Source organism: Oryzias latipes, chromosome 21, assembly GCF_053564925.1.
Source record: "Oryzias latipes strain Hd-rR chromosome 21, Olatipes_Hd-rR_3.1".
Taxonomy (NCBI): domain Eukaryota; kingdom Metazoa; phylum Chordata; class Actinopteri; order Beloniformes; family Adrianichthyidae; genus Oryzias; species Oryzias latipes.
The window spans coordinates 21,073,391-21,094,836 of record NC_136257.1 but is presented as its reverse complement, the minus strand read 5'-3'; the positions used below and the strand labels follow the sequence as shown (position 1 = coordinate 21,094,836).

Genomic DNA, 21,446 nt, shown 5'->3' with positions numbered 1-21,446 from the left:
CCTCAGAGACGGGAGCGCGCAGCTTTAGGCACGGCAATTCACAGGTTTCCGGGTGGTACAAACTCTGTGAAATAATAGATAATAGTAAAGGATTTTCAAGGATTTGTCTGCGAGCCACATGTGACCATCAAAAGAGCCATATATGGCTCGCGAGCCATAGGTTCCCGACCCCTGATTTAGATGAACCCAGTGTCAAATCAAGGTTGTCAGACACAGGACAAAAGTGTAATAATGGGGGATGTAAAAAAGGCTAAAGAAGTTTTTACAAAACTACAAATTAAAGGCAATACCTATCAAAATGCATTAAATAATTAAAAACTGTTTTAGAAATTGATATGACTGAGTTTCCACTGAAGTTGATGTTTATGTGCTGAGGTCTCCTTCAATTACAACTGCTCACAAAAGTTAACGCAAAATAATTCACCCTTAAATTTTCAAAAAGTCATGAACTGATTTACACAGAAAGTCATTTTTCTGTTTTTCTCTTACCAGGGAGCTCAGTGCCCTCCATGGGGCCTGGGACACCTCCAGCTCATCGAGGATTCTTGAAAAGACAGAGCGTTCCTCAGCCCGGTCAATCTGCAAAGGGCTCGTCCCGAGAATTTTCACCCCACTCATGTGCAGCGGGATGGCCAGGTTGTTGGGAATCTGACCTCCCACTGACACAATGCTACCAGAGCAATCCTGTAGGTGAACATTTAAAAATCGCAGATGCAGTAACTTCCAGAAGAGAACAGACATCAAATCCATCACTGCCTATGTCCACAAATGCTTTGCATCTCCATTAATGTCTTAAAAGGAGTTAGTTAAAAGTTCAAAAGTGACAGTTCTAGATGTTGTGCCTTTAAATGAATAAGTTTAGAACATCTTTTTCTTTAAACGCACATATTGAAGTTAAGTTATGTTTTATGTTTTATGACGGCAAACATATGTGTGCCAACTTTAAAATTAGTGTACAGTTTTGTTTGGCTAAATATGCGTTTTACTTTTTCAGAAAAAGTGAAGTAAACAAATGATGGGAGTAACATTTGGACCACTACTTCCAGTTCGTTCTAAATCCAACGCTGGATCGTATGGAGAAATATTACCTCTGGCTAATGTTTAGTTATCAAGCATAACGGTGCTTTGGTTTGCTAAAAGTAAGGTTGTGGAAACACTTGTGACTAATGGAGGCATGCACTTTGGGCAACTAATATATATTGCAACAAGTTCTTCATCCTAGCATCTTAGGTCAGGAAAAAAATGTAAATGTGTTTTTATTTGCATTTGGAACCTTGTTATGACCGTCTCTGACTCAGTGGGTGACCGAACAGACCAAGGACCCTTTTTGTGGAGGGACACTACATTTGTGAAACACTGGTGAAGGTGCAAGTAAGGACTTGCTTAGCTGAAATAAAATTAAAGTTTTAATTCGAATATTTTTGTGTTTAGTAGAGAACTAGTTTATGTGAATGTGTATCTGCTTCAGTATGTCCTTTTTTATAACGACATAAAGCCTCCTTTTCCTTTCTTAGGGATCCAAGAGGAATGTTGTTTCCATGGCAATGCCAGGTTGTAGCTCTTCATTATTTATGCGCTTGCTCTCCTGTGTCTGCCTAGGGTTTATCTCCATGCTCTAATGCCATATTAATCACACACACACACATATACAAAGGTAAAAAGGGGATTTGAGTTTTAAGGACAAATTGATGGCAAGGCTGTTTCCCTGAGCAAACAAACATTTAATCGCGTTGTGATCCCATCATAACTTGAACTGGATTATGGTTCCTCTGCGGGAGAAAGTCGATGAAAATCATCATCATCATCATGAAAACAATGTCTTCATGAATATCTGCACAATGATCCTTTTGACCTTACTAGACTCAGGACAAGTTCAAGTTTATGACAGAGACAAAGCATAGTAAAAGGTCATAACAAATTTTGCATAACCAAACTCTTTTCGAGTTACCTTACCCATTAAATTCTGATAAAAATTTTTACTCTAAAACTATTTATGCTAGAGGTATGGCAAAAGTTAGGAGATCTACAGAAACCAGAAATCAAAGGAAAATAAAACAGATAAAGACGAATCCTGATATCTGTAAGGCCTACAAACTTCTCACCTGCTTTAACACCAGAGCTGTAACTCCGGTGTTTACATTCTTTTCACTATCAGAATTCTTCAAGCAATAGTGTAATTCCAGTGGATTCTGAAGTGGAGAAAGGTGGCCTTGAGCTGATTTGCAACACTTCAGAGTAGTGAAGTGATTATGCAACCACTGTAAGTCAGCTGACTTTGATGCAGATCAAAAAGTAACGGTCGGTTAAAGAGCATGTGTTATTTACCGTAGGTGTAGACAGTGACGTCTCCAGTGTAAAACACTCCAATAAAAAACTTGTTTTTCTGTGTTTTTAGCATGGTCTTTGTCGCATTTTCTGATAATTGAGGGCATATATAAAAAAAAATTTGGTTAAAATTGCTTTTCTGAAAATTTCTTTATTCAAATAATTGAGCTGGTCCTTGGAAAAGCTTTAAGTTGTGATGTAAAAGCCACAATCAGTGAGCCTCAAGCTCCCTACTGCACTCCATTCCAGAGCATCCACTTGCAGATGACTATGTCCATGTACGTCTTTGTTTTCCTCGTCCAACCTGGCATCTGGTTATAAACTGTATGACTGGATAGCTCCGATATTTATTGCTCACCTTTGTTGGGTTGGAGTTTTGAGGGGCTGTAAGCTAGCCAGAGAGTGTGTAAACAAACGTATGATGAGGAGGGGGTGAGCTTCTCTGCCCCAACAGAACTGCCTCCAATGAGAGGCAAATTTCTAAGGAACTATTGCCGCAGTGCAGAAACAATGCCCTAGAACAGGGGTGTCCACACTTTTGGTGTGCATGTGAGCTAAATACTGTTTAATAAACATAGTAACCCTTGTGCTATCCTAGGAACTTTAACATTGGGAGTTGGGTCATTTAGACCCACTAGACAGTGCTCTGAACCTTTTTTCTTCAATGATTTGTGAACCTCACTGGTGTCCATGGATTACATGAAATCTTTCCACCTTTATCCACCTTTTTCATGGTAGGAATGACACGTCAATGTAAGGGTGGGGTCATGTAAGATAGCACAAGGGGTATTATGAACTATTAGTACATTGTTTGTGTACTGATAATTTCAAAAATTATACAGTAAGACTGAACAAATCTTTGTCAAGAGATACTTTTGTATTAACATTTGAGGCGTTTTATTACAAAAACAGAAAGCAGTGACTATCGTATTTCGTGCTCTGCTGTAAACCGTGCAATGGGAGAGCATGGCATTTCTAAAGCACAGCTGGCTCAGTGAGCAGCGCGTGCTACAGGAAAACACTGCTGCTTTAGTGAACTCGGATCTATCGGGCGGGAACTGCTGAGACACGTGGGGCAATCTGGGCCTAAATAAACCCACTGGAGGTGTTTATTGAGGCCTTCTGCCGGGGACTTGGCGTGTCGTGGGGCAGGTAGCGACTTTCTGATGACAGGCAGAATTTGCCCTCAGTGTATTTAAACACGCATGTGCAGTGACGAATGTATCAGTGGATGTTCGATTGGCCGTGCTGCATGTCAATCAAGTTATGTACTTCTTGGTGAAGATTTTGATTCATTGATGGATTTTTTAGAAGAAAAAAATAATGGAGGGGGGGGTTATCTTTTCTGGCCTGTGATCTACCCTCATGTCCTTGAAGATCGGCCGTGATCGACGTAATGAGCACCCCTGCCCTAGAACATGAGTTTGTTTTTTTTTGACTTGAAATGACATAATCATGATTAAAAGTCCACTAGGAACACTTTTACAATAGATTTGAAGATGATCGGAGTGGGACTTTAACATCAATATGTCTCATTTTATTTAACTTCAGCTTTTTTTTCTTTCAAGAACAGCACAAATAACCAGCACTTTGTCATCCCCTCGATTATTACCAGTCAAGTTTTGAGGGGACTGTAAAACGTTGGTGTTAATTTCAGAGCATTTCATGGACAGACCTCTCAGTACAGTACATAACTAATCTTTTGTCCCTTGGACCACAAAATATTCACTTTCTTTTGGTTCCTATGATCCATTTGAACAAAGTTGTGGTGACCAATCTTTTCAGGTTACACCTCTCAAACTGTGAAATGACCTGCGGCCCCCATCAAGAGTTGCTGACTCAGTTCAGTGTTTCAAAGAAACAGCTCAATACACTTTTATTTCAGCTGGCTTTTAGTTGCCAGGTTTTAAATTGTTGCTATATAACTGCTTTACTGTTGAAGTCATAGCCCCCTTAAAGTTCCGGTTTTATATTATTGCTGATAACTTCTTTCTCACAAAAACCCACACAGCTGCTCATATTTTTTATGTTTGCGTTAATACATACAAGACAATACCGTGTGGGAGGAATATTTATTTTTTCCCACCAGACAAAAGTTTCTCAGCTCAACTAAACAAAAGAGGTGGTGTGTTTTACTAATGTTTATCCACCTCAAGAAAAAAATCTTTTGCATTTTAACACATTGTTTTACTAATTATATTATAAATAAGATGTACATTAGATTTTATATAAGCCTTTTGTAGATTTTCTGGGTCCTCTGGCATCAATCTTGGTCCAAACTGGGTCAGTGCAGGACCACTGATCTTCATGAGGATTCTGTTTTATTGTGTATAACAGCTATAACAATACAGTAAATTATATAGATTCATTAAAACAATTAAATAATCTGCCCAATGTCATGAAAAGAGACCTTTCTATGTTTTTCTTAGGAAATATGAGGTATACGATGGGATGCACTGTGGTGTTGGTGATGTCCTAACCTCCTGCTGGGTGATATCAAGGATGCGCTCCAGGGTTAACTCTTCAAAGTAGAGGCGGTCACACTCATCAAAGTCAGTGCTGACCGTCTCAGGATTGTGATTGACCACCACTGTCTTCTTGCCCAGTTGCCTCAAGGCTCTGATAGCGGATACAGCACACCAGTCAAACTCAACACTGCTACCTAGTGAATGAAATGGGAGGCGTTATTGTACGCATGCAGATCTTAACTGGAATTCAGGATTCACAAAGTGATAACAAAAGGGGGGGAAAAAAACATTTTTTAATGCATCTTAATTTCTTTCTCATAACTTTTAATCAACCAGATAAAAATAATTTTGCTCAAAAATTTCCTTTAAAATTTGCTGCATCCTGGGCTTCATCACTGGACCAAAGCTACCAAACAGTTGACTCAAATCACAGTGTGGTGCAGAGTGAAATGCTTCTGCATTGAGTTTTAAAATACTTCTAAAAAGTAACCTTCATTAATATCAAAATACTAATTTACTAGATAGTTGATTTGCTTGTGGAGATTTTGTCATTCAGGTAACCTAATGACAGAATATCAGTTCTTCAGCAGGTAACCAACTTAAAAGGTTCCTCTATGATTTTACATAAACTTTCAAATTCATGGCCTGAAGGTAATAAAATCCCATAAAAGTTCCAAAAAAAAAAAGAAAACTGTTCAATATTAGACTCACCAATGTGGTATGGTCCACAACCAAGAACCATAATCCCCTTGTCTTGAAAGTCTAGATCATGCTCCTGATGTCAATCAATGACGAAAAGGATTTCAAGGATTCAGTAAGAATCATATTTGTTATTCTTTTAATAAAGTACGTGTGACAAAATTAAGAATACTTACTTGACCATTATAAGTACAATATAGGTAGTTGGTCATAGCTGGATACTCTGCTGCCAAGGTGTCGATCTATTTAAAAAAAAAGTTCAAGATTTTAATCTAAAACTGGAAAAAAAGAATTATCAATAAGAAGAATCTTTTTTTTTGTTTTATTTTTCTGGGAAGTCGATTTACACTATCATTAAATATTGACATTGATTTTAAAACAAAAAGTTAATAGTAACTGTAAATAGTTAGATATAGACAGTCTGGCTTAGAGCCAATACTACAACAGTCAAAGAAAGGGGTAGAACTAGCTTATTCTAATCTTTCTATGAATATAAATGTTATTTTCTTAGTATTTTTAAATATGTATTGCGATTAAGAATACCTAAAAACACATGTCTGTGCTATAAAATAATCAGATGAAAATGTTATATGAAAGAGTCAAAAAGGATTCTAGAAATAATTGCATAAAAAGGTTTGCAGGGAGGTACAGAAAAACAGCATAATCAGAAGAATCTGGTGGAGCAGCTTGAGACCTAAATTGTTTTCATTTCCTTTGTTTTTCTGAGTCTTCTCTGTTCTGCTTCCTTGGCCTATTTTTAGATGTATTTACTTTGCTTTGGAGCTTGACTGTTTTATTATAAAGTTAAATAATGATTCAAATAAGCCAAGTCTATGACTCATACAGCTGTGTCTACTCACAAGAACAACCAACTACCTAACTAACTCACATGTTCCCAAAATGCAACATTCTACAAGTACATTATGAGATTGTACAGCCTATAACCTCAGAAGGGAAGAAAAGAAGAATGTGAAGGGAAAGCCACGTGTTTGTGAGCTAAATGAAATTAAATTCTTATTATCTTATAAAAATATTCTTAATTATAATTACCATTGATTATTACATCTCATCCATCTAGAAAGCACCTTGTTACAGTGAACAGGCAGTATTTGTAAAGACTGAAAACAAACACGTTGGTCAACGTGTCATTTTAATCACGTCTCCCTCTCTTTATATCACGCATCTGTTTGTTCAATTAAAAAAGAAGCCATTTAAATGCTAGATACTAATCAAACAAATTTAATGTAGGATCACAGTTCTAGTATTTATTTTTTAATTCTTTTATCTTTCCAAAACTATCTGTAAATTTGTAAGAAACAACAAAAAAAAAAAGGTTCACCAGTGTAACCATTATGACCTCTTTACATTTTCAGCAAAAAACAGAACTGCCAATAATTAATAAAAACTTTAATATTTCTTATACTTTCTAAATAAATCTCTTAAAGACCCACTGTTATTTAAAAACATGGCAGTTATGCTCAGTGTAGCTCTCTAAATAAACAGATCAATGACACATCCGTTCCCAATGGTCTTATGGTTATTATTATGCAGTTTTTAGCCAAAATCCCCCCCTTAAAAAGGTGTTGTTTTCTAGGACATAGTTTCTGCAGAGCGGCAGTAGTTCATTAGAAATTCACGCCTGAGTTGGGGGCAAGACTCTTGGCAAGAAGTAAGCCCGCCCCTTTTTCCTGCGATCCACCTGTTTACACTCTTTGCCACTATGGAGCTTGTTCGCCCGCTGATTGTACCTTCAGTGTCACAGATATAATCTTTTTCAAACGGTATTTCATTCGTCTGCTCCTGATTCAAAACTATTTGAATAAAGAAATGAAATTTTTAGCTTTATTTTATCAAAGCTTATATGCACTCAATCATGACAAATTAGAACATGCCAAAAGCAAAAAAAGGACATTTTAATCGGAGTGGATCTTTAAACAACTTAAAACTTTGTTAAAACACTTGAATTACCAACATAAATAAATGTAAAAACTCTAAAACATGAAAATGTTCTGTGGTTACTTTTGCTCTTTCTTTAAATCCTTTTAATGTTCCTAATTCGTGATTATTAGGTTTAAAAGTAAATATGTTAAATCTGAACAATTTTGCAAAAATATGCTGACAGATTATTTACTCAATTAGGAGAAAACCAGTCTATTTAAATGTTTGTTTGTCACCCCGGAAGCCTCACCTGTTTGACCCAGGGTCTGATACCACGAGCAAGCCTCAGCTCTCTGGTTCCTGTCTCATTACCGCCCAGAATCCGACCAATCTGCTTATCTGAAAAGCCGTCCTGCTTGGCCTTCAGCAGCAGCTCTCTGGGTATTGTGTTACTGTTGAAACAATGCAAGAATCAAAAAGTGAGAATAAAAAACTAAAAAAAAAGCTCTAAACAGCTCACAATGTCCAGTTAAGAGAAACATTTTAAGCATTTAGTCACTTGCAACATTTTCAAAGTATAAAAGTGAGTTTTTAAAACTTGCAAGAACACTTTGAACAATTTTAATTTATCTTTTTTTTAATATCAGCTGCACTTTTATTTTCATTCCCTCATATATGTATTCACTCTTTCACAAGCAAAATGTGAAACATATATATGGTTTTGTTTTCTCCAGCAATAAAATAAATGAGCAGCCAAGAAAATATCAAACTCTATTAATCATCTAAAAAGGTACAAAGACATCAACATTGCACCAAGGAAAAATTTGCTTTGCAAACAGGGATACTTTATGTCATTTATGTCTGTTAAGCCTTTCAAGTTAACTGGATTATATTTCATTTAGTGGCAAATTTTGGTTCTAATACACAGGCAAGACAAGTAACAAACAAAAGATTAAACCAAAAGTGAAGCAACCACAGGGAAAAGTCTAGTAAGCTTTAAAGGTCCACTCCTGTGAAAATTGTGTTTTTGGTGTTTTAACATGTTCTCATGTTCGCATTTGTCTTATGGTGGAGGACAAATTAAAAGAAAATTAAGATTAAAACTTTGTTTCTATGTATTTCCCTATTCAAATCGTGGTGATTTAGGAGCTTCATGAAAAAAAAATCCTGCTTGAAGAAGCATATAAATAACTTTTATGTTTTTTCATCCTCGCTGGTATCACCAGGTATAAAACAGCCCCACTAACTTCACTACAAAATTAACTAGTGAAAAGAGTTAATAGTGTGGAGTTCCGAATTAAACTTAAAACTGGAAGAACAATGTCAAAAGAAGAGAAAAATACAATATACAATTTGTTCCAGAAAATCTAGTCACTTACAGAGCTGGGCCCATCAAAGACACACGGAAAAATACGTTTTTGCATATTTGTAAGTGTGACTTAGTTGGGGAATTACTTTAAGTTTTCAAAGACTTTATCTTTGATTAAGACAAGAGAAAAACTAATAAAACTTCAACATGTTCACTTTTTGTGTAGCTACATAAAATATGTTATTTTTGTGTAAATCTTATCAAGCATATTGTGATCATATAATTGTTGAGAAAATTACAGTTGCTTTTGCACCAACATTGAAATAAATATTAAAAAAATAATCAACATTTAGAAAGAATATATTTGTTTTTTGTAAGGTTACATAAAATTGCTTGTTAATAAACTGAAGGGAAAAAACAACTATCAGGGTAAAATTTCAAATAATTTAGTTGAAAATTATTACGGAAAACTAACTTAACTTGTATTTCATTTAGAAAAAACAGCTGCAACTTCCAGCTTTTTCTGCCACAATTATCACAAAACTGCATGTGAAATTGTGGAGGGACTGTACATCAATACAGACTATGATTTTCTACTTCTTTCAATTTTTGGATGCGGGTGTGCCGCGGGATTTTTGTGTGTCTTGGCTCAAAAGTGGTTGAAAAACACTGCTCTATTGACATGGAGTTTAATAGTTTCTTTAAAAATGTTATCAAATAGGTCCCAAAAGTCTACCTCCTTTTACCTCACAAGATAGCCAATAATATAAAATGTAGATTGCCAAATTATAAATATTGCTTTTTATAACATTTTTCTTTATCCTACACATTGAGTTCAGAGAAATCTGTCCAATTTCATCCACATAATACATTTAAAAAGGCTGCATCATAGATGTTTGAACAAAACTCCCTCGTAAAGTAAGAACAATCTAATGTTGACATTTTAACAACTAGCATTAAAAAAAGTTGTTGTTTTAAAAAAACAAATAGAAAAGTCCATATTTATGAATAAGATGAGTGTAACTATTAGTAACATGTTAATCTTACAGTTCAAATTCACTCTTAACCACTCAAATGAATGGTTCCTGATTAGAGCAGCGATTTAAAAAGCTAATGAAATGCCCACTTTGCTTCACCTTCTGCCACCTCAGTCCAACACTGCTCTTCTATTTGTCTCAGCAAGTTTATTCAAAGTTTTCTGGTAGCCTGTTCCTCTGTTTATTTGCTTGTTTGTGGTACTTTAAAAACAATGCTACTTTTTCTGATAATCTTTTGTGATTCTCCTCCTACTAGTTGGTTGGCGGAGTAGAGAGAGATCAAAACCCTAAAATGCACTTTGTTGAATTTTTTTATCCAATTGTTACAAAAAGTTGTATTCAGTCCATTAAACAAAAAGACAAAAAACAGTCTGTTTACATTCATTTCTGGATAAGAGGTGAGTACCGAATCTTTGTAAGGTAGTTTGATATTCAGACAAGCACAAGTGGAAGTATAAAGTGTAACTTTTCTGTTTGTTACCTTTTATAAGTTTTAAGGTGATGTTCCAGGTGTGTTATCCTTTGGAGCTTATGGAGGAACCACTTGTCTATGGCTGTCAGTTGATGGATCTCACCAACACTCATACCTTGATGGAGGGCCTTAAAGGTAAACACGTCATACTGTCAACCATCACGTTATTTATTCATGCTAGTGAAAGTTGACATTCAGACTCCAACGTAGCTGATAAACCACCACAGACATCATGAACTTCTCTACTATCAACTATTTCTTGAGGGTCATGAGCCAGATTGGAATCATTTGCCACTATAAAATCCTTTTCACTTTGTGCAAAATTAAATAAATGGAGGTTTACTAAGCTGAAGGACTTTCCAATTACAATCTCCTTTTAACTTTTCTTTCAGAAAATCAAAAGTGTTGAAGGTTTTTAGAAAAGCTCCAGTCATCCAGGTCTTGCTCTCCCTCATAGCAGCTCCCACTCGCTGGGAGCAAACTGTGGTCAGAAACATTAATAATTAACATTTAGAAAGAATTGCTCACTTTAGCCAGGGAGAAAATGCGAGTGCTAGAGGGCACAGCCAACTCCTGTTGCAGGTCGTGGGTGTCAGCCCAGGCTTTCTTGAGTGGCAGCTGGGGAACAAAGCCGTCCACAGATGGATGACACATCCTCAAGGCCTTCTGAATACTCTCTTCAAAAGTTCGACCCACTGCCATTACCTAAATGTGATGGAGAAAAACAAAAGCATATGATTTATTGAGGCAGAAACCAAGAAACGATTGAATGAATGAGTGTTCGTCCATACCTCTCCAACACTCTTCATGGCGCTGCCTATTTCGCGGGACATGCCCTGAAAGCGGTCGAGGTCCCAACGAGGAATTTTGGTGACAATGTAGTCTAGGCTAGGCTCAAAGCAAGCGGTGGTTTTCTCAGACACGGCATTCTGGATTTCAGGAAGAGGTATTCCGAGAGCCAGCTTAGCCGCCACAAAAGCCAGGGGATACCTGTGACACAAGCACAAAGAGGGCCGGACGACCAAATACTTAAGGAGGTGGAAAAGATTTGTTAACCTTAGTAAGCTACGGTCGTTATAAAACTACACTACTAAATGTATAAAACGACTTAAAGGATGTCATGAAAATGGAAAGTACGATTGCGGGGAAGAATAATGCGAGTTACACACACCGAAGTACAGGTGATGCTGTCATCCAGTATGCTTACGGACTCACACAAACTAAATTAGTGTTTTTATCCCTGTCTCACCTACTTTACCCTAACTTACCCTTACATGTTGTTTAAGTGTTCGCTTGAGTTATTTTTGCTCTACAGGAACACAAAGCGGTCTACAACCTTGATATTTCATGCAGGCCACCTGCGTGGCCCATATAGGTTTGCCTATTTTTCGCCCACAGACACCCGTATCCACCTTTGATGGCAGGTTTGACCCAGGCAGTAGCCATCTGCGAATAAAATTTAAGTTTTATCAACATGAATGAGTAAATGTCCAAAACTTCAACAGAAGCTCTCCAGAAATATAAACTCAACCTGCTGTAACAGAGAAAAATAATGACATTATTTATTAAATTGATCTATATTTCATCACAGTCATCCCTCACTCAGTAAACACAGGCTTTTTGCTGTTAAAAAAAATTCAAAATTTCTAAAAACCTCAAACACCCAATCCAAAAAATTAACATTATGTACTGCATAATAAAAATTACATACATAAACAGTTAAATGTGTACGTGAATCTTTTGCCATTGCATCAATATGGTCTCACCCGGTTGCCTTGGATGCCAGAGCTGAGCTTCTAGAGAGCCGGGCATTAACCTCAATGATGCAGTATTCAAGAGATGAAGGGTGAAGGGCGTACTGAATGTTGCATTCACCCACAATTCCCAGGTGGCGGACTACCTTGATGGCAGTCTCGCGTAGCATGTGGTATTCCTCATTAGAAAGTGTCTGACTAGGGGCCACCACTATGGAGTCACCTGTAGAAAAAGAGAAGATGCTTTTTCAAAAGGTGAAAGTCAATTCAGCTTTTATTTTATAAAACATTTCAGATTTCTTTTTAAAGGTACGTTTGTCAGATTTTTAAAGGAAAGTTGATCACCTGTGTGAATTCCCAGTGGATCAAAGTTTTCCATGTTGCAGACAGTAACACAGTTATCAGCCACATCTCTCACCACTTCATATTCTACCTCCTTCCATCCCAGTAAGGACCGCTCCACCAGGATTTGACTGCTCATGGCCAGAGCCTGGAGAACACAGTGTTTTCAGTTCCAAACTTAGTCTAGGAACAGTAATGCCATACTTTGTTATGTCAAAGACTTGTGCACCACAAAAAAGTACAGCAAGTGTTTAGGATCAAAACCAAACACACTTTTCCTCATATCATTTTAACTGAACCATTTCAAAAATAAATATAATTATGTTGTTGATGTTTTTTTTTGTAAAATATTGAGTTTGTTATTCATTTAAGTATTTAAAGCAAAATATTTTCATATTTTATATTTCTGATAAATGTTTTGACAAAAGTATGAAGAGGTTTGCAGTTCAGGTGTTATATGGAGTTATTTTTATCAAAACTTAATACAACTAACATTTGCAGCTATAATTACAAAAACTTCTGCAAAATTTGTTTTACATTTTACGTTTTTTTACATTTTAAAGGATACAAAAACTTGTTTTTGTCCATTTACAATTATATTATATTATTGTATTTTAAACGCTCATGTATAGACGGATAGTTTTCTTTAGACCATGATGGAGCAAAGAGCATCTCTCCCTTTGTTCACTTACATGCACAGGGTGGGTTTAAAAATGTGATTATCTGGCAGAGCATCAAGGATTGAGAAATTTTACCTCATTTAGAACAAATAAAGAATGAATTTTTGTGAGTTTGTGCTTGTTAAATTCAGTTTTTTTCTCCAGCAGTATTACACTGACCAGACAAAAGAAAATGTTGACCTTTTCACCAAATCCTTTTTTCTGAAAGATCAATCTAAAGTTTGACAATGTTTTTTGGATTGTTTTTTCATGAACATCTGGTGTCAATTCAGGTTTTTGAGATATATTGCTCCAAACTAAAACAACGGATGGATGTACCATATCCAGCATTTGTCAGTTATCCCACAGGCTACAGTGGTGGACAAAATTGTTGGTAGCCCTCAGTTAAAGAAAGAAAGTCCACAATGCTCACTGAAATGACTTGAAATGTTCAAAAGTAACAATAAATTAAAATGTATTGAAAATTCAATAATCAAAATCAGCCATTACTTTTGAGGTATTTATTAACAGAAGAATTTATTTAAAAAAAAAACTAATGAAATAGGGCTGGACAAAAATGATGGTACCCTGCATAAAAGACTAAGAACTATTTGCCCAGGGGGTCTTGATGAACTCAGGTATGTCCTTTAATTGACATCACAGCTGTTTTCAAACCCATAATCAGTCAGTCTGCCTATTTAAAGGGAGACAAATAGTCACGTTGCTGTTTGGTGAAAAGGTGTGTACCACACTGAACATGGACAAAAGAAAGCGAAGGAGAGAATTGTCCCAGGACATTAGAAACTAAATTATAGACAAACATCGTAAAGGTAAAGGCTATAAAACCATCTCTAAGCAGCTTGAAGTTCCTGTGACAACAGTGGCACATATTATTCAGAAGTTTAAGACCCACGGGAGAGTAGCCAACCTCCCTGGAGATGGCGGGAAGAGGAAAATTGATGACAAATTGAGGAGACGGATAGTTGGAACTGTATCCAAAGAGCCTAGAACAACCTCCAAAGACATTAAAGGTGAACTCCTAGATCAAGGCACATCAGTGTCAGATTACACCATTCAGCGTTGTTTGAGCCAGAGTGGACTTCATGGGAGACGACCAAGGAGGACACCACTGTTGAAAGGAAATCCTAAAAAAGCTAGAGTGGAATTTAAAAAAAAAGCATGTTGACAAGCCACAAAGCTTCTGGGAAAATGTCCTTTGAACAGATTAGACAAAACTGGAGCTTTTTGGTAAGGCACATCAGCTCTATGTTCGTAGACTCAAAAATGAAGCATACGTCGAAAAGAACACTGTCCCTACTGTGAAACATGGAGGAGGCTCAGTTCTGTTTTGGGGCAGATTTGCTGCATCTGGCACAGGGTGTCTTGAATTTGTGCAAGGTAAAATGAAATCTCAAGATTATCAAGGCATTCTGAATAGAAATGTGCTGCCTAGTGTTAGAAAGCTTGGTCTTAGTCGCAGGTCATGGGTCTTCCAACAGGACAACGATCCAAAACACACAGCCAAAAAAAACCAAGAATGGCTCAGAGAAAAGCGTTGGACTATTCTGAAGTGGCCTTCTATGAGCCCAGATCTGAATCCCATTGAACATCTGTGGAAGGAGCTGAAACATGCCATTTGGAGAAGACACCCGTCAAACCTGAGACAACTGGAGCAGTTTGCTCATGAGTGGGCCAAAATACCTGTGGACAGGTGCAGAAGGCTCATTGACAAATACAGAAACCGTTTAATTGCAGTGATTGCCTCAAAAAGTTGTGCAACAAAATATTAAGTTATAGGTACCATTAATTTTGTCCACCCATATTTCATTAGTTTGTTTTTTTAAATAATTCTGTTAATCAACAAATCAAAAGTAATGGCTGATTTTGATGATATAATTTTCAATAAATTTTAATTTATTGTTACTTTTTAACGTTTCAAGTCATTTCAGTGAGCATTGTGGACTTTCTTTCTTTAACTGAGGGCTACCAACATTTTTGTCCACCACTGTTTGCATTTATACATAAATATCTCCCAAGTCATTTATCTTAGATAAAATAAATTTAAAAAACTTGACAAGGACACTTTTGCTACATTTCCCATAGATGAAAGTACTTTTGTTTTTGCTAAGAGATCGAGAGTGAGCTTTCTGAACGTCTGCCCTGTCCTTGATCCAAACCTGAAAAACCACTTTTAACTTTAAAAAAAGGACTTGCTGGCTCAGGTAAAACAGAAACTTCAGAAGTGCTTGCATTAAGCCCTTACTTACCAAGTTTATCAACATTTTAGGGAAAGGTTGATCAAAATGTAGCCTCCTTTTATGACATGTAGACTATGGTACAGAGATAAATTTATGGTTGTAGTCTGACCTTATGGGCGGTTTCCTCCAGCTTCTCTTTGTTAGCACACAGACCAGAACCCAATCCTCCTAAAGCATAAGCGGATCGTAACATGACGGGGTAACCAATCTGCTCCGCTGCCTTTAAGGCATCAGACACCTGAAACATGCACAAGTTATTTGTTTTTTCTTTACCTTTTCTTTTTTTTTTTACAAAAAGACATACATCTAGATTAAGTTTTCATTTAGTTTGGCTGGACTTGGACACTTACCGATTCTACAGCAAAACTGGGTGCAATCTTCTCATTGATCTGCATAAGCTTGTCAGCAAACAACTGTCTGTCCTCTGTGGCTATTATGGACTCCACTGGTGTTCCAAGAACTTTCACTTCATACTTCTCCAAAATCCCACTCTGGAATAGTTCTACACCTGAGGATTAATTTACAAAAAATAAATAATAATACATAAAAACATGTAATACAGTAACTTTCAGAATTACTGTTTCTCCCCACATTTAACTCAATGAAAGCTTTTTAAAGGCTTCCTTCTTTTGTGATCAGTCCTAAATCTTAAGAAGATGCATATGTTACCACAGTTGAGGGCAGTCTGTCCACCCATTGAGAGAAGAATGCCATCTGGACGCTCAGCTTTGATGACCTCAGTTACAAACTCCGGTGTGACAGGCAGAAAGTAAACGGAGTCTGCCTGTTTGGAACCAACTTCGTTCGTCTGAACAGAGGCAATGTTTGGATTCATGAGCACCGTCTTCAGGTTTTCTTCCTAAACCCCAGAACAAGAACACCACCCATCAACAATGAGTAGTTATACATGAAACACTTTAAACAAATAGTGGTGCACAATTAATCTTCGGTCACTTAAAGACCCACTCTGATGAAAATTGGGTTTTGGGTTTTTAAAATACTTGTGACATTTTTCTGATAATGGAGGACATGAATAAGAAAAATCTATATAAATCTGTATTTCTTAGTTGTTGTTTTTTTTTTTTTTTATATATTCATATCAGTGTAAATTGAGCAGACTAAAAAAATGCGGTTTGAAAAAAAATATTTGTGACACGGAAAATATACTGAGCAGGCCACAAGCTCCCTGCTCAGCTTAAAAAGAGAGCTCTCAGAAATTGAAAGGGGGGGTGGGGTTACTCTGCACCAATGGTTCCATCAACAACTTAAAAGGCGAATTTCTGATGAACTGCAGAGCAGCAGATGTTCAAACCTAGAAAAACTAGAAAACGACATTGATTTTGGCAAAAAACTGCATTTTCATAATTAAAAGACCAGTGGGAAGAAAATACTGGAAAATTCTCCTCTCATCAAAAATGGTTGGTTGCCTAAAGAGACACTTTGATACATTCTGTGTTCACAATAAAACCCCAAAGGTCAGCATCACTGAATCCTCACTGTAAAAAAAAAAGTTCAAGAATGGTAAATGGTGTATACTTGTGTAGCGCTTTTTTACCTTCCTCGAAGCCCAAGGCGCTTTACAGGCACAGTCCCTTTTACCCATTCACACACACATTCACATTCACACAGTGATGGCGGCTGCCAAACTGCCAAACACTGGCGCCAACCTTTAACCAGAGCCAAGGTGGGGTTCAGTGCCTTGCCCAGGGACACTTTGACACATGGGCGGGCAAGGCAGGAATAGAACCTGCAATCTTCCAATCAAAGGTCGACCGCCCTACCACTGCAGCGCAGCCGTCCGTGGTATCATCTTTTGTAAGGTGCCAGACGGATCATCTGAATGTCTTTGAGTCAAACTAAGCAACTAAAAAGTTCCACGGCCACAACACACTCTCTCCATGCTTCAGCATGTCCATAGAAGAAGTCCCCCTGGTCTGCCATCAGTCCTTAGCCGTTTCCAGGGTAACAAACGGGCAAAGACTTGATGGGACATTTTGCTTTTGAGTCAAACCGGCGAAAAGACTTACATGCTCCAAGATTTGCTTTAATGTTTAAATGTAGTCATTTATTTCAGTTCCAAAACAGCCCAAGATTTATCTCCTTTAATGTGAGTATTGTTTTCAATGTCATAGAAGTTTTCCTCAAGATGGACTCTTCTGTGATGAAACAACTCTCAAACATTGCAAGAAAACGTCGTCTAAACACAATGCATGTTCAGCATCCTCCTTTAATCCTGTCCTCCAATGACATTCCAGGAAGCATGTTTAAACTACCCTGAGTTTAACCCTGAACTCTGGCTGAAATCTGCCTGAACTTGCTTACTCTGGGTATGTCGGTTCCAAAAGACCGGATATGAGTTAGTGTACTTGGTAACCCTGGGTTAATGCGCGTGCACAGCAGGTACATAAAGACATTCTCAATGTATCGCCAATTTCCGGAGTCACCATGGAAACACGTGGAGAAAAAAAGAGAGTGCTTTACTTCAGTGAGACGGAGTCTGAGATTTTAATGACGGCGTATGAAGATTATACGCCCATCAAAAAAGTAACACAGCTGCATCATCAAAAGAAAGAGTTTCTGCTTGGAGAAAAAGAACGGATAAAGTAAACGCACGAGTTTATGATCTTATTTCCATTTTCCTTGTGACGCATATATATATAACTTATCCAATTTGGCCAACTTAAATGAATTACTTCTTTTGGTAACAAATAATTGAGTTAAATTTATTCAACCTAATTTCTTCCGTCTATAAAACTTAATTAGTGGTTATACAACTCAAATTTACATATTTATATCTAAATGTCATATTACTCCGATTCAATTAATCCTTTTTCCATCTTAATTTATTATAATTCTTGAACTCTCATATGTCTAAGTTTGAGCCGGCAGATATACTCATTTTTATAACAATAAAAAGAAAGGAAATAATATTCACGGGACATTCACATTCATTTACCAGTTTTCCAACATTTTCATTGCAGCACTTGACAGTAGGGGTGCTATCTAAATTCATCATCCGCTCCCTCCCTCTCACTCATGGTGCAGAGCAAATAATTAAGTTACATCAATGTAAAAAAGTTTATCTTTCCAATATCCATTCGTGGTCTTATCACCCTCTTACGGTGGAAAAAGTGTTATCTGAGCTTCTTCATCCACTAAATCATCTTCAAATGGAGATGCCAGGCTCCTTCATCTCTCTGAAAACAATCTAGCCTTCAACTAAATCTGCTTCAGACCAGGTTATGTTCAGAGCATGAGTTGCTATGGCAACTTGACATACCCTGAAACATACTTCCATTTCTGGAACCGAAAGCTGAGGTTATCCACTTCCTTAGCCTCAAACCGTGGGAGCTAGCATAACCTGCTTTCTGGAATACCCCCCAGGTAGCATTCAACTATGAGTTTAGGACTGCTTTTCCTTGAGAATTTGTTTGTTACAGTGTGTATTACACACGCAGTTTCTCTGTGCAGATTAAACCAGTTGTGCATTTTCATTGTAAATAATATATGTAAAGAAAACACTTCTAGATACATTTTAACCAAATTCAAATCTAAATGTCATTACCCTGAAGTGTTTACCTTCATAGCCTTGATGGCCTGAGATCCAGAGTAGTCAAACTCTCCCGCCTGACCAATGGACAGACCTCCAGACCCCAGGACCAGCACCTTTGACACCTATACAAGCACAAAAGGAATATGAACACAGCACACATGTACAATGTACATGACTGTTGCATACAATGTCATGTTTGGTTTCGTTTTGGTTTAGAGAAAACATTGGTTTGTTTCCAAAACACTACCATCTTTGTGGAATCATTAGACCATTATTTGATTTGTGTATTCTTACCTGGGCTCTGGGAGGAAGGCAGGGTTTTTTGGGCATGACTGAAACTATGTTGGCATCTTTTCCTTTTTTAATCATGGATATGAAGGCATCAAAAAGAAACTGCAAAAAGAAAAAAAAAGAAGAAGTGTGCATTTAGCCACAATGCCAGCAATACTTCCACAAATTTTGACAAAGTTTTACTTTTTGAGGTCTGATGTTTTCATTTATTTTCAAATGGAAATTAGATTTCAAACTGCAACACTAGCTACACTTTGGTGACAAAAATATGTCTGTTATGGTAAGGGCTGAAGCCAGAAACAGGCCCATTTAGAAAAAACAAATAAATCTTTCTTCTATTTGTTTTCTGATTCTGCATTCAAGTGGAATGACTGCAGTAGGTCATAGGATAGTTCCAGTTGATATTTTGTTTTAACTTAAAATAAAATAAAATAACATTTTTGGTGAAGGTTTAGTAAAAGTTATGAAGACGTTTTTCACTTTTAAGCCAAAGGGGTGAAAGATCTAATATATAAATCTGATTTAAAGTGGATTTCACAGCATGCAATAAAAAAGCATACTGGTTCAAAGGGATTTCTCTCTTTCCATCTAATAATGTGAAAAACCAACTCCTTTATTTCCTAATTCAATCAAAGTTACCTGGCCCCACACATCATCCAAGGTCTGCTTTTACACTACAGGTGTTAACTTTTGTTCCTCTCTGATTTTCTCCCACAGATGCTGCTGCAGATGTGTTGGGTCACTTCAAAAAATTCAGTCACTGGCAAAAACATTGGACTAAGTACCGTAATTTCAGGATTATAAGCCGCTACTTTTGTCACACGCTTTCAACCCTGCGGCTTATTCAATGATGCGGCTAATTTATACATTTGTTGTTTTGTTTTTTTAAATGTATTTTTTTTTAACAGCCGCTAGGGGGCGCTCGAGCAGAAAGGGTAAGAGTGATGCAGGGGGAATACGGTATATGTGTCAAGGAAGACGCAAGTGTAATGTAAATTCCTGCTTTGTGAATGAATAGCACGAATAGACCCTCATCATGGAAAATGCATATGATGGAGCTTTCAAGTTAAAAGCAATCGTTAAAAGCAATGTGAAAAAATCCACCATCACAAACGGGTTTGGAAAAGCCGGTCTGCTGCGTGATGGAGAGGACAGCGCAAGCTCAGGAGGGAATTTGCCTCAGAGTGACACTGACAGCTACAACAAAGGAGAGACCGAGAGTGTGTGGCCAAGAATATCTTACGCTATTCCAATCAAACACTGAGGAGGAAGACTTCCATGGTTTCAGTGCACAGGAGAAAGATGAAGAAAGCTCTCAGTGACTTTTATGTGTATGTTTTTTGAAACAGCCCTGTTAGTGCTGTGTTACGGTGTGTCACTGTTGTGGAAGAAAACGTCCGGCGCACGTGCAGTAGAGTAATATCCCCTCTCTACATCTGTGATTTGTGAATTTCCAATTCCTTTGTCTTGATCTTATTTTTTGGATTCTAAATTGTGTTATTCAAGTGAAACTGCTTTTCTTTGCGTTTTGATTTTTCCTTTCTTACAGAGGCGCGTGATGCGCAGAGGCATACACGTGCTGTGCCCACCTATAAGTTACTGCTGCTCTAAGTTACTTATTTTTTTCTCTCTCTCAGTGACTTTTACCGGTATCTTTTTTTAACCAGCCCTGTTAGTGCTGTTACTACCATAATTCTGTGGTGTCACAGGCACTGTTTGGAAAGCAAAGCCCAGGTATATCATTAAAACTTTGAAAATTCTTTCTGTGTACCGTCTTTCTTTATAAATACATCACGTGTTGAACCTTTCCTGCGATTACTTTTTTCTTTCTGACGGTGGTCAAAAAATGCAAGAGGAGATCCTCTCCGCCGAAGGGGGGGAACCTTCTTTTATTATAGTTCCCCTTCATTCTGTGTATCAAAGAGAAACGGCCACCCCCAACACACTTCCGCTGCGTGCTCTCACTGCCTCTTGCGCTGCACGCGCTCTCCCCTCCTTCCGCTGCTCATGCTCCTCTTTCTTACACACGAGCGCAGTTTCAGCACATACACATCCTCATTCTACAACACGTTTCAATGTGGGCACATGCGGCTTATAGACAGGTATAGACAGGTATGTACAAAATGGTTTATCCTTTAAAAATGTAATCGGTGCAGCTTATAATCAGGTCCGTTCTATAGTCTGGAAATTATGGTAATTGGATGAATGATTAATCAGTTTACCTCAGTCCACTGCACCATTTCTGCACTTAAGCTCCTCACATATTCACACGTTTAATATATTTTTTACACTAGAGATTTATACTATTCCCTCTGGTTCTTCACTATTATGAGCTTTTTCCACATGCAGGCTTCTTTAGAGCAGTTATTGCTGCTAAAGGTGAGCTCCAGGTGTTTTTTTT

The 21,446-nt window shown here is 37.3% G+C and overlaps 1 protein-coding gene across 3 annotated transcripts in view; it reads right to left on the bottom strand.

Annotated features, from left to right (window-relative positions):
- cps1 (carbamoyl-phosphate synthase 1, mitochondrial) overlaps nucleotides 1-21,446 on the bottom strand; it is a 52,249-nt gene that overhangs the window by 22,259 nt on the left and 8,544 nt on the right. For all 3 annotated transcript variants that reach the window (XM_023950954.2, XM_023950956.2, XM_023950955.2), the window contains exons 12-26: nucleotides 19,049-19,147; nucleotides 18,781-18,876; nucleotides 15,871-16,060; nucleotides 15,552-15,709; nucleotides 15,311-15,439; nucleotides 12,288-12,432; nucleotides 11,955-12,165; nucleotides 10,980-11,178; nucleotides 10,717-10,893; nucleotides 10,198-10,316; nucleotides 7,681-7,822; nucleotides 5,669-5,734; nucleotides 5,505-5,568; nucleotides 4,806-4,987; nucleotides 490-684 (exon numbers count right to left, since the gene is read on the bottom strand). In XM_023950954.2, the coding sequence (XP_023806722.1) occupies nucleotides 490-684; nucleotides 4,806-4,987; nucleotides 5,505-5,568; nucleotides 5,669-5,734; nucleotides 7,681-7,822; nucleotides 10,198-10,316; nucleotides 10,717-10,893; nucleotides 10,980-11,178; nucleotides 11,955-12,165; nucleotides 12,288-12,432; nucleotides 15,311-15,439; nucleotides 15,552-15,709; nucleotides 15,871-16,060; nucleotides 18,781-18,876; nucleotides 19,049-19,147 (2,172 nt within the window). The remainder of the gene's footprint in view (nucleotides 1-489; nucleotides 685-4,805; nucleotides 4,988-5,504; nucleotides 5,569-5,668; nucleotides 5,735-7,680; nucleotides 7,823-10,197; nucleotides 10,317-10,716; nucleotides 10,894-10,979; nucleotides 11,179-11,954; nucleotides 12,166-12,287; nucleotides 12,433-15,310; nucleotides 15,440-15,551; nucleotides 15,710-15,870; nucleotides 16,061-18,780; nucleotides 18,877-19,048; nucleotides 19,148-21,446) is intronic.